Raw genomic sequence first — 16,088 nt, forward strand, 5'->3', positions numbered from 1 at the left:
AGGGAGGAGCAGCGGTAGCGCCCGTGGATCAGAAGCGGGCGCTCTCCTGCGGCGGAGGGGGTGGCTGATCGGGCGGGGGGAGCCGCTTTGTCCCGGCGGCTCTCCCCTCCCCCTTTCACCCCCCCTGCGTCCCGGCGGGGGATGGTGTGTCCCGCAGCGCGCGCCTTGCTCGCGCGGTTCGGCGGATAGGCGGGGGGAGGGGACGGGAGACCCGGGCCCCGGTGGCTTCTCACAGCGACTGTGGGGATATCAGGGAGTGGGCGCCAGGGATAGGGGGGCTGCGGTGCTGGCGGCCGGGACCATGTCGGCGGACGAGGAGGAGCTGAAAGTCCCGGAGGAGATGTTCAAAGATGTCAAGTTCTTCGTGGTGGGAGACATCGACCCCAAGGTACCGGGTCACCCAACCCCTCGGCCCTTCCCTCCGCTCCCTCCTGCCTCCCCTCCCCCCGGGGGCGCCGTGGCATCGCCCAGCCCCTGTACCCCAAAACCCTCCCCCCCCCCTCCCCACACACACACACTTCCCGCGCGGGCTCGAGGCTCACGCGCTGTTTCGCAGCACGCGCCCTGTGCCGCCCCCTGGGGAAGGCGCGCGCCGGAGGGAGTGCGGGGCGGGGGGCGGGGTAACGGCCGGTAACGGCCGTGCGCGGGGTCGGCGGTCGCCACACGCCATGGGAGCCACCGGCGGCCCCGGCGCGCAGGCCCTGCAGCCGCCCGAGCGGAGGAGGGGCGGGCGAAGGGACTTCCTGTTACGGCCCGGCCCGCGCGGGGAACCGGCGGCGGTGCGGGGCAGCGGCTCGGTGCCGCTCCTCCGGGCCGGCCGCGGGGCGCTCCGCAGGCCGCGCTCTGTCTCTCCCTCCCTTCCCCCCCCCCGCCGGCCCGCCTTCAGCGCCCCGCTGTGCCGGCCCCGGCCCCTCCCGTCCCCGCCCCGCCGCTGTATACAGGACGGGGACGGTGACAGGCCGCTCTCGCCGCCGGGAGACTGCGCGCTTGGCCAGCGCGCTTGGCCGGCGCTTCTTACCCCCCCCTCCCCCCTCCCACCGCCGACGTGCCGGCCGGCCCGCTCCCCTCCCGCCTCGGCGGTGGGCGCAGCCCAGGACCCCCGTGGCTCCGGTGCTCGCCCCGGCTCGGGCGCGCTGGGGTGGCGATGCGCTTGAGGCGTCGCCGCTGTGGTTTCGCCGTCCGGCTGCGGGGGGCACGAGGAGCAGAAGGTGCCGCCAAACAATCTCCCCACTAGCTGCCCAGCCTGGGTACTTAGGTGGGATGGCAAAGCTGTCCTGCCCCGGCCTAGGGTAGTACCCAAGGTGATGCAGCCGGCCTTGCAGCTGAGAGCCCCCAGCCGTGTTGGCTGAAGCAGTTATAAAAAAGTTTCTGTGTCATGCCCAACTAGACAAGCATCCCAGCTGCATGCTATCTACTTTTGGGACATCACCTTTGTGCTAGCAAATTCCTGCAGGTTTCACTCCGAAATAAAAGTCTTGGGAGTTGTTGCGGTTGAAACTTTGATCAGCACCATGTCCTGGCGTTCACTGGGGCTTGTAGGCTAGGCCTTCATATGAACTTTAGATACAAGAACTGAGCTGTTGAGATGGTTTTTATTTGTAGGGATAGGGTTATACACTAAAAGAAAGGCAGTCTTGGAATATAGTTAAAGAGTGAGGAATAAAATCCAAGATCTTTGTCAAAAAACTTACGTTTATAGTGTTAGAGCTTGAGTAACAATTCCCATATTAAAAAAAAAAACAACCTATAGCAACAATATTATGTGTATGAAGATTAGTGGAAAAGGAATAGCACTCTTGTATTTCATTTATCTCTAAGTGGTGTCCCGAAAGGCATGTAGTTAGTTGCGTGTTGGCATAGCAAGACAATCAGCAGTATTCCCACAGAGTGAGCAAACAAACCTTCTCTTAAGCTAGTTTTCTTATTTCAAGTTTTATTATTCTTAGCAGTTAAAACCATTGTCTTAAGGCTTTGATTTCTCCTCGCTTAGGTACACTAAGTTCTCCTCTCTTTGTGGGATGCCTTCGCTGGGTGGCAGGCAGACACCGAAGGTGTCTCTGGCAGAGTTCGCAAGGTCAGGCAGAGAAGTGGGTTCGCTTCTTCCAAGATGGGGTTGTGCTGCAAGCAGTCCAGCCAATTTCTCAGATGAATGATGCCCCAGTTGAGGAAACCCCGCGCATCTTGAGTTGTTTCTGCAGACAGCTGGTCCATTTGAACACTGTTCTCTCTGGTGCTCTGGATCCTGAAATGACTTGCTGGCGTGGCACAGTGTTACAAAGGCCAGGGCTCGTTCCGGTGCCTGCACTGGTGAACCCTTGGGAGCACGAGGCGCAGGGAGGGCAGAGTCTCGCGGGAGTTGGGTCGCAGAGCCACCTCAGAGCACGGAAGTGTGTTGTGCCATGCTTGGGGCCGGTTCTTCATGGTGCCTTTGTGCTCCCTCCTACAGGTGCCCTTTGCGGTACCCTGGGAACAACCCAGACAAGAGGACTACTGACTGGTTGTGATTTGAACCAAGGCAGAGAGGTGAAATTGTAAACTGAGCTCTAGAAATAGATTTTAAACACAGCTCTTAGAATGAAGTGTTGCTCCATTGTGAATACAAAACTTAGTTATATTTGAAGTTTTCTACTTCTTGGTATACAAACAGACACTAGCTTGATTCTTGAAAAGAAGTTACCATCTTTTTAGGGAGGTGCATGCTTTGATCAGCTTAGCTTTCCAGATGGTTTTATGGAAGACCCATTATCTTAAGAAATATTTAAAACAGCCCAGCACAAGTGAGCACTCCAGACAAAACCGAGCCAACAGTAAGAACAAAAAAAAAAAAAAAAAAAAAGAGAAGAGAAGCAGGAACACATTCAGGTGGATAACTGTGTACCCACTACCTGTTAAAACATATGCAGCAAAAACGAAGGGAAACAAGAGTCTGGAATTGTGCCTAGATGTTCTTTGGCAAATGAGGGAGAATCAGGCTGCTGGCTCTCAACTTTAAATCTATTCCATTGGGATGTGCACTTGGCTGCTCACACCTTATGGGTGGGTGAGGAGTAGACATCAGCTATTATTTTTTTTTAAATAAATGCTTTTCTTGCTTTCCTAAAAGATGGAAACCCAAACCATCACCAGATAAAAATCACTATTTCATAAAGAAAGAGATAAAAGTAATGCAATTCAGTATAAGGACTTTGAGCAGGATATTTGGTTTCTGGTTATCTCTTGGTTTATTATTTTAATTTTTATGCCCATTGTCTTCCTAGATTTGAACTTTTTCTCTGTTTTTTTTCCAACACAGCTCTCAGTGGGAGAGAACAAAGATAAAGTTTGTACCCCCCCCACCCCAAAAAAAAAAGAATTTTTTTTTAATGGGTTCAGGCTAACGTCTGAAGTGTGGGATTTTTAGAATGATAATATTGGAGCTTTTCAGTGTTTTATTTCTGGTGACAGGTATATATGGTTGATAGTAGCATAGGTGATGTTCTTTAATTGTGCCAGTTCAAGTTTTCAGTCCAGGCACTATTTAAACTGAAGAAGTCAGGTGTTCTGAGAGGAGCCTGGATGTTGACAAGAGCTAAATTAGGAAGAGTCTGTTTCATACCCCTTTAAATAATCCTGTGAAGTTACTTTGTCATATTTATAGTGGTCAAACTTGCTACCCAGAACTACTGTAACTGTTTTCCATAGTCAGACTCTTTAATGCAGTATTGTTTCACTATAAAAAAAATGATAGTTCTAGCTTATTACGTGTAACCTTTTCCTCACAGTCAGATATGGCTGCTCAGTTTTCATTACATTCACTCCTGCTTTTAGCCTTCCCAAACCACTGAATGGGGCTCATAACTGAGTGAGAGCTGTGCAAGACAAGGAGCCTGGCATAAAGAATTTCACTAGACTTTGGGCTACTCTAGGCTTGCTTTTATTAACAACTCAGAGTTGGGCCATCACATTGGGGAGTGGCAACCCAAGTGTTAGGTCTATGATCTTAGTCTACTATGTAATTGTGTTAAAAGAGTATGTAAGTCCCCCATTTTGGTTGGCCTAAAGTCCATAGTTTGCCTTTGTTCACTTCTGTTCAGGTATCGGTGATTACTTAGCCTCAGTTCTGCTTTGGATCTTAGGTTCTGCTGAGCCATCTTTGAGGTCACTGTCTGCTCTTCATCTTTCTCAAGATCTTAATATTATATGTTAAGCATTTAAGTTCTTAAAACTCTCCTTAACCATACAATACCTTATTCTTCCCTTAAACTGAAATATGTTACTCAATCATTTCTGTTACATATGTGCACCTACCCTAGTCAATCCTTCATTTATAACTATCTACTGATTAACTCTGCTGAGGACTTAACTCCTCCATGGAAAGAGCTATACGTGGGACACTGAGGCAGCTTAATGTGATTAGAACAGATTTGTTGTAGTTTTGTGTGGCTGGGTTCTGGAGGAGGGGGCAGTGCCCAGTTGGCTAGCTGCTGGGGAAGGGTGACTCTGGCCTGACCAGAACCAGGACATTGTTCTTTGAAAACACCTGTGATTACATAGCTGTAAATACCATATCCTTAATCTTATTCCTTCGCAATAATAAGTAACTATAACATACTGTTTGTATTAAACTATTTTACTTTAACACCTGGTAGTGGAGCTGTTCTTAAATACTTGCTACTTTCAAAAGGTCTGTATTTTGATTTAGCTTTTCCCACTGGAATTGTAGCATCTCATGTTACCTTACAGTGAGCTGAATTTCATGCAGGAAGGGAGCCTGTGATTTAGGAGCAGGGTGTGTAAAATGGAAATACTCTCACTTGTTCCCATGTGGAGGCAAGAACAGCAAGCTTGCGATGAATTTTCTTGGTTATTTTAGAGTATTCTTCTGTAATTTGATAGTATCACATACTCCTCCATTGCAGGAAAATAGGTGGAGTTTTTTAAAACCTCAGTCAGAAGGTGCCAGAATTGTCTCCTTGCTGAGTTGCAACCTTCCTGTGCTTATTTTTCTCCTTAGTGTGGGTGCTTTGTGACAGCCATGAAAGTGTCTCTCTTCAGTGCCCTGTCCTGTTTGGGGCGTGGGGTAGGGCGTAATGGCTTAAGGACCAATTACTGTTTAAGGTCTTTGTTGGCGACATGGACAGTAGGATCAAGTGCTCCCTCAGCAAAGCTTCCCAGTGACACCAAGCTCTATGCTGCAGTTAACATGCTGGAGGGAAGGGATGTTATCCTGAGGGACCTTGACAGGTTCGAGAGGTAGGCCAGGGTGAATCACATGTTTTTCAGCAAGGCCAAGTACATGGTCCTGCACATGGGTTGGGGCAATCCCCAGTATCGGTATAGACTGGGGAATGAGTGGATTGAGAGCAACCCTGAGGATGAATTGGGGGGGGTGGTCAGTGAGAAGCTGAACATGAGCTGGCAGTCCAGGAAGCCAGTTGTGTCCTGGGCCACATCAGAAGCAGCATGACCGGCAGGTCGAGGGGAGAGATTCATGTGAGACCTGACCTGCAGTGCTGCGCCCAGCTCTGGGGTCCCCAATACGGGAAAGACATGGAGCTGTTGGATTGAGTCCAGAGGAGGCCATGAAGATGACCAGAGGGCTGGAGCACCTCTGCTGTGAGGACAGGCTGAGAGAGTTGGGTTTGTTCAGCCTGGAGAAGAGAAGGCTCCAGTGGGACCGTATAGCAGCCTGCGCCCCTGCTAAAGGGGCTACAGAAAAGCAGGAGAGGGACTGGTTACAAGGGTAGGGAGTGACAGGACGAGGGATGTGGCTTTAAACTGAAGGTGGGGAGATTTAGATTAGACATAAGGAAGAAATTCTTCCCTATGGGGGTGGCACAGGTTGCCCAGAGAAGCTGTGGCTGCCCCCTCCCTGCCAGTGTTCAAGGCCAGGTTGGATGGGGCTTTGGGCAGCCTGGGCTAGTGGAGGATGTCCCTGCCCATGTCAGGAGGTGGGACTGGATGGGCTTTGAGGTCCCTTCCAACCCAACCAGTCTGTGATTCTGTGATGGTACTCAATAGTCTTTTACAGGAGTGGTGTGCCATGCTCTCTGCTGTTCACTGTTGCAGGGACAGCATTTTGTGACAAACCCAGCAGGTTTGAGGGATAGATCTCTGTCCATAGCAGCTTTTAAGAGGATGTACGTCATACCAGTTTGGTTCTGCAAATTCATTATGAAGAGAAACTTTAATTTCTGCATAATAGAAGGAAATAGGCAAAGAATAATTTTGAGTGGCATTGTCAGTGTCTGAACTCTAGATCTTACAGTTGTAATATGTTTTTTTTTCTATTTCTTCCTTCTACACCCCGCTGCCTTCTCTGTTACTTTCTTTCATAGAAAAGTGAGTCTCATTTTAGGGAGCAGGGAGACGGTTTCATTGCACAGATCTCTACAACTGAGCTGAGAAAATGCTGAATTCTTAAACCAACACCTTCTATATGGGCCTTAACAAAAATAGGTGTAAGACGTGTTGTGAGGTGTTTTCTGAGGACAGTGGCAGAGCTGGACATTTCAATTCTGTCTCCTGAAGGTACTAACAACTTAGGGGTCTTGTGTCCTTTTTTTTTCTTCTTATTTCTCTCAATCACTTTTAGCCCTTCATCACTTCTTTTCCCAATACATCAACTCTTTGTTAGAATGTTTTCCCTCTCAAGGCAGTGGTTATAACGTGCATTTACTAGCAGATCCTTCTAATACCAAAAGGGTATTTGACATGTTCTCTTCATGGTTGTTCTGTCTGGCTGAGTTGCTTTGGAGCAGCTGCACATCATCTTCAGACTTGGTCATACGCTCTTGGATGAAGTATATTGATTGGATCCAGAAATACTGGAACCAAACATGATTGGTAGAGGTGGAATTCTTTTCTTAGCTGCTTAAATGTATTTTTTTTCTATGTCTGAGTAAATAACTGGCCAAATCTGGAAGAATTCCTATGAAGACTGTGCAGTCAGGATGTCACCTTTTCGAAGGTAGCTGTTGGATTACCTTTTTTTAAACTTCAAGCTCTTCTTCTGAAGTATATCCAGATGCTTCCAAAGCTACCGTATAGAAAACCAGACACCAAGGAGAGAAGGGTTTTCTTACCCTGCCTGAGAGAAAATTGAGGTGTTTTTTGGAGAGTACATGTTTTGGAAAAATTTTGACACTTTGCAGCTTTCTGTCCCAGCCTGAATTATTTTGGAAAGTAAGTATTCACTTGAATGATTAAGATTTGGCAGAGGTGTAAACTCTTGGTGTTCAGGTTTTAGATGGGATCTTCAAAAAGGATCCAATTTCAGGAGGATAGTCAAGAGAGAAAGTCATAATCCTTCCTCTCCTGGGTTAGTGTGTTCGTGCATTAAGATTTTTCTGAAATAAAAGGTGCCAAAAGTTGTTGACTTCTCCCTGTTCTCTTTTGGGTTTAGGTTATTCAGCTCCTGAAAGCTGGGAAAGCAAAGGAAGTTTCTTACAATGCACTGGCTTCACATATTATTGCAGAAGATGGTGACAATCCAGAAGTTGGAGAATCTCGTGAAGTTTTTGATCTCCCCGTGGTAAAGGTGAACAACTCATCCATGAAACTGTCAAAGTAGTGATGTGGATATTCCTTTATTACAACAGAAAATACTCATTTTTGGATGATGACCAAGTGAAACCTGTCTTTAAAAATCTTCTGTCACACAAACTTTTATCCTGGCTGGTAGACTACTTCTACAATTCTTTTTTTCTCTCTTGTTGCTCTGTATCACTGGGTGTTTTGGTTTTGATTTTTTAAAAATTTTTTTCACAGATTCCCCATCTGTGAGATGGTGTTCTGTTACCTGTACTTTAGAAATGTTTCTCATGGGAAGGTTCTTAGAAGGTTCTGACAATGGAAAACCTCAATTTAGAATAAATAGTGGACTGCTGAGGGTTTTTAAAACACATAATAATTGGCAACGTGCAAAATGATTTTGTTGATTCTGCGTATCAGTGCTACACTGATTTTAAAAAATAAGATGTTGTAGAAAAAGTACTGGTTTTCTTTATTGTAGTTTTCAATTTCTTCCCCCTTTTTTTTTCTCCTTTCTTTTTTTCTTATACTGGAATTGCTGGTATTTTGTTACTATCTTCCTGTGTTATTTTTCTAGTGAAGGATTCTGGGCCTCATGTTTGAAAACTGTCACTCTGGAAGTTATGAGAGCGATTAGAAGAAAAAAACATCAGCATTTCAGTGCCAGTACTTTTGGGTACATGATTTGGGGTTATTTTTTTCCCTATGGTTGCCAGTGACAGTAGAGAATTTTGACAGTTTATGTTGTGAGAATTCACCTGACAATGTAGAAGTATTAATTCCATAAACTAAAAGGTGCTTAGCTAGAAACCTTATGGTTTTAGTGGGTGTGCTGATTAGTTTTTAATTCATTCTTCTGAAGTGTCTGTGGCATAATTTTAATCTTACAAACAAGACAACTGCTGCTGTTCTCTTGTGAAGGAAGGACATCTGCATCGTGCTTTCTGCTTTCTAATGTCATTTACTTAAATAATTTAATTTTCTTCATAACTGCTACTAGCTAAAATTTTTCATTTGCCAAATGAGAACAAGTCTTTGAGTAATGTCACTTAGTTTGACCTGAAAACATCACAGCGTATGATCTATAATGAAGAAGATTAGACTAAGTATTAAGGAAATGGAAGTCAGAGACAAAGGTAGCTTGTTGTCAAGAGAAAAAGCATAGAGAATAGGAAAGAAAAAAAAATCAAGGTAGAAAAATCTCCCAGTTCTTTCCAGAAGATTGAGGTGTTATGAATTGGATGGTTTTAGTTAATTTTTATGCCTTTTTCTGAGGGAAGGAGAATAACAGGAATCAGAACATCATGCGCAAAGTTACCACAACATATTTGTTTCTTGAGGAAAAGTCATTCATACTGAATGTGATGCCACTCTTTCTCTTCATTCTTCCTTACATCCTGCATTGGGACCACTGTCCTACATATCTTCCCTTCACCACCTTCCTCCCTCTCCCAGAGCAAGGAATACTGTCCCGGAATACTGTCTGTTAGGGGCCATCACCTATGGGCTTAGCAACCCTCATCACTCTGTCTTCAGAAACTTTCTGTGTGAGGTTATGGTTCCTGCCTCCTTGGTGGTGAGTGTAAGGTAGGGGATTGCCTTTTAGAGCATGGAAAACTGAAAGAAGGGAGAGGATGAATGGATTTCCTGGCACAATAGAAGCACAGGAGTAAGGGGTCTTGCTCCCATATTGCTGTATGACCTGTGAGCAGTCTGTGTATTAAGTCTTAGAAATAAGGCAGAACAGTCTTTTCCTGTAAAGGCCCAAGTGCAATGAGTGTGAAACACTTAGGCCTTCAAAGCTTGGAGATGCATATCAAAACTATCTGTATTATGAACTTAGCAGGTAATTTGTATTTTGCATGTGCAGACCAAGGTTTTTAACATCTTGTTTTTATTTTTCAGCCTTCCTGGGTGATCTTGTCTGTTCGCTGTGGCACTCTCCTGCCGTATCCTTTAAGTTCAAATTTGCATAAATTTTCTAAGAAACATGTTAAAATCGATACCACTGAGGGTTTAAAGACTGCTTCAGGTATGTAAGCATACGTTTTTAAAATGATAGGATGTGTTTCATTTGCCAGGATTGCAGCATGCTTGGAGCTTCTTTGGCGTACTTCAGTTTTCCTGTCACACTAGTGATTTTGGATGCTTACTAGGCACTGCCTTTTCTAGCAACAGCATGAAGTAAGGGATAAAGATACAATAATTCACACCAGCACTGTATTATAAATAACACTTTATTAACAGACAGCGTTAGTATTTCCATTTGTGGTATAGTCTGTTCTCATCTTTGGTAGACCCTTGTTCATGTGATGCTAGCTTTGTGGTTCTTAACGTGCTTGGAGCATGTATTCTTGCATATGGATGGCATATTCCTTTCTCTTCTTGTCAGTTATTACTGTTTCATTTTTACATTCTCCTCAGTTTGTTCTTTGGATCATAGGAATGGTGACAATAGCTGCTATTGCAGGAAGAAAGTCGTGGATCTTTTTCTCAGACCATTCACCATAAAGATTCTGTATATGGAGAAGCTGAAGTGGAACAATAAATTTTGGTAAAGATACAAGCAGATGGTGGCAACTAACAATGGCAGGACTAGGGATATATGCTGTCAGGCATGAGATCTCATTTTGGAATGAGGTTAGCAGGTGGTCATGTCTATAATGGAAAACAAGAGGTGGTAGATGCAAGAATCCAGGTGCTTGTGTTAGGAATTCAGGTCTTAATGTGCTTTAGTGGTTCAGAATGAATGTTTTATACCCAGAATTTCAAGCTATGTGCCTTTGCACCATGCTGTGTCTTAACTGGTTTGGAAATAGGCTGTATGTCCTCTGCCTCCCCACTCCGCTCAGAGAGTGAACTATAGGAAGAGGAAAGCATTAAATTCATCAGCTAGTGATGTAGTGAGGCCTTTGTGCAGGTTGTATTGATGGCAATAATCTATATCTCAGGTAGGATTCAGCAGTGAGTGTGACACACCTGCAATAGTCATGGTTACAGTGTGCCATGAATGACTTACCTTCCAAATGGAAAAATAACACCAGGTGTTACATGGGAAAACCCCAATTAGCAGTGCTACTCCTGTATTAATAATTTGATTGTTGTGATGTGATCTAGGCTGGTGATTTTTGTGTTTTGCATCTGGAAATAGTGAATGGGTTTATCACCCTGTCATCATCAGGATGGAAGTGTATCGTTGCTTATGTCACACGTCTGTAAGCCTTCTTCCTGTTCTGAGGACTGGTTTTAAAAATAAAATGCCTTGGAATTAGCTACATTTTCAGACTGAGCTAATCTTGCATTGCACTTGTAGTGGGTTGACCTTGGCTGGCTTGCAGGTGCCCACCATGCTACTTGGTGGGCAAGATGGGGCGGGAGAAAATAAGATGCAGAAAACCTCATGGGTCAAGATAGAGGCAGTATAATAAAGCAGATGCAAAGGTCATGTGCAGAAGCAAAGGGAAAACAAAAGATTTATTCTCTACTTCCCATCAGCAGCTGATGTCTGGCCACTTCCCAGGAAGCAGGGCTTCAGTATGCCTGGAGATTGCTCTGGAAGATGAACATCATAAATGACGAATACCACCCTTCCCACCCCTTTCTCTCAGCTTTTATTTCTGAACAGCCGTGCTCTGGTATGGAATATCCCTTTGGTCAGCCTGGGCCCCCTGTCTCTGCTGTGTCCCCTCCCAAGCCTTGGTTAGGGGAATGTTGGAGAGGCAGCTTTGGTGCTGTGCCAGTGCTGCTCAGCAGCAGCCAAAACCCTGGTGTGTTGCCAGCACCTTGCTGCTACCAATGCCCAGCACAGCGCTACAGGGAAAATGAGCTCTGACCCCAGTACACTGTCATTAGTGGTGGTCTTTCCCATGGAGAAGTTGCACTATTAGAAAACTGGTCATCTGTCTGAAACCGGATTGTTGTTTTTTTTTTTTTTTTTAAAAGGATGCTCTAAGAGCTGATGTTATTACATACCCCAAAGAGAATTCAACAGATAAGACCACAGAATGACGCAGTCTGTAGCTAAATTGTAGCAATAAATGTGTGAATGTGGCCCCGAATGGCTATTGCTCAGGAGGTCTTTATAGTGGGTATGTAGGAATGGCCAGATGAAAAGACCAGGTCTCGGTAGTACCATGTTCTTGGCTTGCACAGAAGGAGGAAGTTGTGCACACCTGTGAGCAGTAAATGTGTCCATGCATCTTTCTTCTTCCTAGCACTTCATGTCCTTAGAACCTGGTGGCTGTACATTTTATTGAGCCTTACAGCGCTCACTGAAACGGGTTGTTAAGTCTTAACTTTGTTCTGTTTCAGTCTCTTTGTGATTTCTAATGCAGTGACACCTGGCATCTCGTCAGGGTTTTAGGTACTAGCGTAAGGAAAAATCCTTAATTAATCTAGAAGCTTACTCCTTGCAGTTGAATGGTTTGGGATGCTGTTTAGACAGCAGTTTCAGGCTGCATTGGCCTCTTGTTTATGTTTTAATTTGGAAGTGCAATACTCAAAGTTGTCCAAGAAACATCTTTTGTCGTTAGATATGTGGATCTAATAAAAGTTTGAAGATTTTATGTTTGCTTACCAATTCTGATACTTATTTGACAGGAATTTGCCTGTCAGTTGTTAAAGGCAGAGTTTAATGTAGAAAGTTTTAATGCAGTATAGAAGTGTAATAATTTTGGCTATTTCTTATAACTACATTTTAATGTTCCACTGTGAAAGTTGTGTTCATCAGGGGAACTTCAGAGGGCAGAGTGTTCTGTTCACTGCTGAAAGCTGGTAGCACAACTGGACTAAGCTCCAGTTGAAGGGAAGTAACAGAAAAATGAAGCTGGAAGCAGCCTTTCTGAAGAAGGAAATACGTGTGTTTCATGTGTGAAAGCCTCAGTTATAATGCCATAAAGAGAGCTGGTGGTGTCTTTCTTCATTCTCTTGATAGCAACAAAAGCAAGAATGAGGAAGGATTGGTTTTCCATGGTCTGGTACAGATGAAAGACGGTCACTGCACTTCTGAATTTTTGTTGCTGGAAGCAAGAAAAAAAGTTTTATTGCATTCCCTCTCCCCCCCCCCCCCCCCCCCACCCAGATACACTTGGAACCGTATTGTTGTGGTGCTTGTAACTGTTTTAAGAGGGTGTATTTCACTCCTATTCTTTAGAGAGCACAAGCTGCAGTCAAACTGATGGACCTCTTAAAAGTTAAATACTGAGCTGTTGTTGCTTTACTTGCTAGGAGCAGATGTTAAGGCAGGAGGTAGACAGCTGTATGCTTCTGAAAGATCCAGCACTGAATTTCTACCTCACTTAGATGAGACACTGAGCAATGCTGTGAAATTTAGAGCATTCATCAGACTTGAACTTAAAGTATTCTGGATAATGGCAGGAATGTGTGTGTCGGTTTGAAAATGCTCTGGGCTTTGTTGTCAGTGTGTTTGTCTCTTCTGGGTCTCAAAATTTAAGTATTGCTGGTGCATCTGCAAGCAGCATGGGGAAACCAGTCCTGTTTCAGTGCAGAACTCTCAGCGTGTAACACAGCCCACGTGTGTTTCTGCAGTCCTTTTTCCCAACACGGTGTGCGCAGAATCATAGGATCATATATTAGTTTCAGGCTCTGTTTCTGTTTTGATAGCCCAGTGTGATGCTTTCGCAGTTTGTGTTTCACAGTAGCTCCTGGATTCCTCTCCTCCTCCCTGCATCTGTTGCCTAGCTAACTTCCAGTGCAGTGTTACACCTCGGGAGGAAAAAAATCAGCTGCAGAATTTGATACTTGCTTATACTGACTTGCCTACTACTGGTTGTAGATAATATTTTGGGTGGTTGTTTTTCTTGATTAATGAGCTTGTTCCTGGATTTCTTTGTTGTTCAGTGCCTTTTGTGGACTTAATAACCATGCTGGATGCTAGGAAAATGGTCCTTCTTTTCTTGTGCTGCAAAGGACAGGTTAGGTTCCAAAGGTCTCTTCAGCCAAAAATTTTACGATGTGGTTACCACACTTTGCCATTTTTTGAAGCTTCTGACCACCCCCTTTTTGGTTTTTTACTTCTCTGCTTTTATTTCTTACAGGTTTTTAATGAAGTCGTCCACTGGGTTGCCATTCATAAAGGCACTGTGACATTCTACAGGTGGCTGCTCTTAGCTTCTGACTTGTTTTATCAAATTTTTTGTGCATCATGTTCCTTCTATATTGTCTCTTGTTGACTGTAGCCAAAAGTTTCGTCTTGCCCCTCAGTTTGTTCCTGACCCATACAACTTGGATCGGAAACAGACAATACGCTTTTAAAGTTAAAAGTTTTTCAGTGATCAGATAACTGATAGTATCTGGGAAATACTGTACACACTATTGAATTTTCTTCTAATGTCCCTGAGGAAATTCTCACTTCAGTTACTTTGCATCCTTGACACCTGCTTTCCAGTGTAAACGGCTTTTCTCCAGAATCTTGTCAGATCTTCTTTGGAGTCACTGCTTGTCTCTCTCAGGTAAGAAGTGAACCATATTCTAATCTGCTCTAATATACAGTATGTGTGTGATGCTTTGGGTTGTTTTGAGGAGAGACACTAGTTTTTCTGTTGTACCGTGACTTTCCCCACCCCCCCCGTATATTAAGCAAATTACTATCTAAACCAGTGTTTCTCTGAATGTGGGGGCATGGACATTTCAAACTGTGAACATTCAGTTAGTAATTTATCTTGTATTCAGCCATGCAGTGGTTCTGAATTGCAGAGTACATGACGTTATAACTTGCTCCTGTTCCTCTATGTCTGCATTAACAAACTATTCAGTCAACATGTTTTACCAGCTTAATGTACTGCGGCCTTAACAAGGGTGCCAGTGAGTAAAGGGAGTGCAAAGCTGGTGCTTCAGGGGCCCGTAGATCTGCGAGTAGCCTGCTGGTGACCAGTGTGTGTGTGTGCACAGGAGAGGGCCCTGGGTGCTAAAGGAGTATATGCTCTGGTGAGGCCACCCTTCAAGTGCTGTGTCCAGTTTTGGTCCCCTCACTACAGGAAGGATGTTGAGATGCTGGGGCGTGTCCAGAGGAGGGTGACAAAGCTGGTGAAGAGTCTGGAGCACAAGTCCTATGAGGAGCTGCTGAGCGAGCTGGGGCTTTTTAGTCTTGAGAAAAGGAGGCACCTTAGTGCTCTCTACAACTACCTACAAGGTGGTTGCAGAGATGTCTGGTTGGTCTGTTCTCTCAGGTGACAAGCGATAGGACAAGAGGGAATGGCTTGAAATTGCACAAGTGGAGATTTAGATTCGATATCAGGAAGAATTTCTTTACTGAAAGTGTTGTCAGGCATTGGAACAGGCTGCCCAGGGAGGGATTTAACAGGTGTGTAGGTGAAGTGCTTGAGGACATGATCTAGAGGTGGGCTAGTCAGGGTTAGGCTGTGGTTGGACTCAATGATATGAAGGATCTCTTCCAACCCAGGTCATTCTATGATTCTATGTGCTTTAGGCTTTTAAACAAATGACTCGTGTAATAGTGTCACTAGCTCTGGATGGCAGTAACTGAAACATGGGTGGCTTTCTCAGCAGGGGAAGGGGGATGCTGCCATGACATAAATTGTTTGCTTGTTAATTAACTGTTTTCTCTTGTGGAGGGTGAACAAGTTAGTGTTGAGTTTTACAGGAGGGAAGAATGTTTCTTTTTTTCTGTTCAGGTTAAAAATGATTATTTAATATGTTGTTGTGTTGCGTCTCTTTGTCATCCTTTTTTCTCTGTAACTTCTGTGCTAATGTGGTATTTAAAAGTGATGGGTCATATGTTAGCCAGGCTTGTAAATGGTATGTCATGGATGGTACTAAAATTCTTCAAGCTGAGGGCACCAATTGCATAGAATTAAAAGTCTCCTTTGCCTCCTCCCTTTTAGGTTTCATCTGAAGACCGAAGCACGCTGTGGGCTTTGATTACTTTTTATGGAGGGAATTGCCAGCTGAGCCTCAATAATAAGTGTACTCACTTGATTGTGCCTGAGCCAAAGGGGGTAAGAGTTTATTACATGTACAATTCTTCTTCTTATAGCTATCATTTGCTTTTGAATAGTCAAGAGATTTTCCAGCTCCCTGAATTTAGGAGTCTTAAGACTGTTTGTTAGTCTTGAACAGGTAAATTCAAACATGACATCCATTTGGTTCATATTTATTTTCTTCCTGACTGTCAGCCTGATTAATTAATTCAAAAGGTGTCCAATTTCATACTGGTATATCTGGTTGAATAAAGCATTTTACTCTTTATTCTGTTTGTCTTAACCTAATTTTGACCTCTCACTATCGTTAGTGACTGTGATTTGTGAATCTGTAGGTACAGAATCAGTGAAGAAGAATGAAGGACAAAATTGATAAATTCTGTAAAATACCCTTTGATGTTAGGAGGGGGTGTGATGTTTATCCTACCATCTCTCTTTAAGAGAGTGACTGGAGGGATTTTTGAGAGTTCTCTTTCCTTAGGAAAAGAAAAAAAAAAAACAAACCAACAATAAAACCCCAACAAAAAAGAAAATAGTCTTTTGAGAGCAAAGGATGTTGTCTTGAGCTTGCCAGTCCAGAAACTGAACAAATCACCTTAGCATTTCCTGTCTGTAGGT

The 16,088-nt window shown here is 44.3% G+C and overlaps 1 protein-coding gene across 1 annotated transcript in view; it reads left to right on the forward strand.

Moving 5' to 3' along the window:
- Window positions 1–234: 234 nt before the first annotated feature.
- Window positions 235–16,088, forward strand: part of PAXIP1 (PAX interacting protein 1) — a gene marked incomplete at its 3' end in the record, with an annotated part of 32,835 nt that continues 16,981 nt past the window's right edge. Inside the window, exons 1-5 of the mRNA XM_084280081.1 lie at window positions 235–388; window positions 7,385–7,519; window positions 9,418–9,461; window positions 13,919–13,982; window positions 15,375–15,488. Of these exons, the coding sequence (XP_084136207.1) occupies window positions 302–388; window positions 7,385–7,519; window positions 9,418–9,461; window positions 13,919–13,982; window positions 15,375–15,488 (444 nt within the window). The 5' untranslated portion in view covers window positions 235–301. The remainder of the gene's footprint in view (window positions 389–7,384; window positions 7,520–9,417; window positions 9,462–13,918; window positions 13,983–15,374; window positions 15,489–16,088) is intronic.

The sequence above is a fragment of the Gallinula chloropus genome (genome assembly GCF_964237585.1).
Source record: "Gallinula chloropus genome assembly, chromosome: 2".
NCBI classification, from domain to species: domain Eukaryota; kingdom Metazoa; phylum Chordata; class Aves; order Gruiformes; family Rallidae; genus Gallinula; species Gallinula chloropus.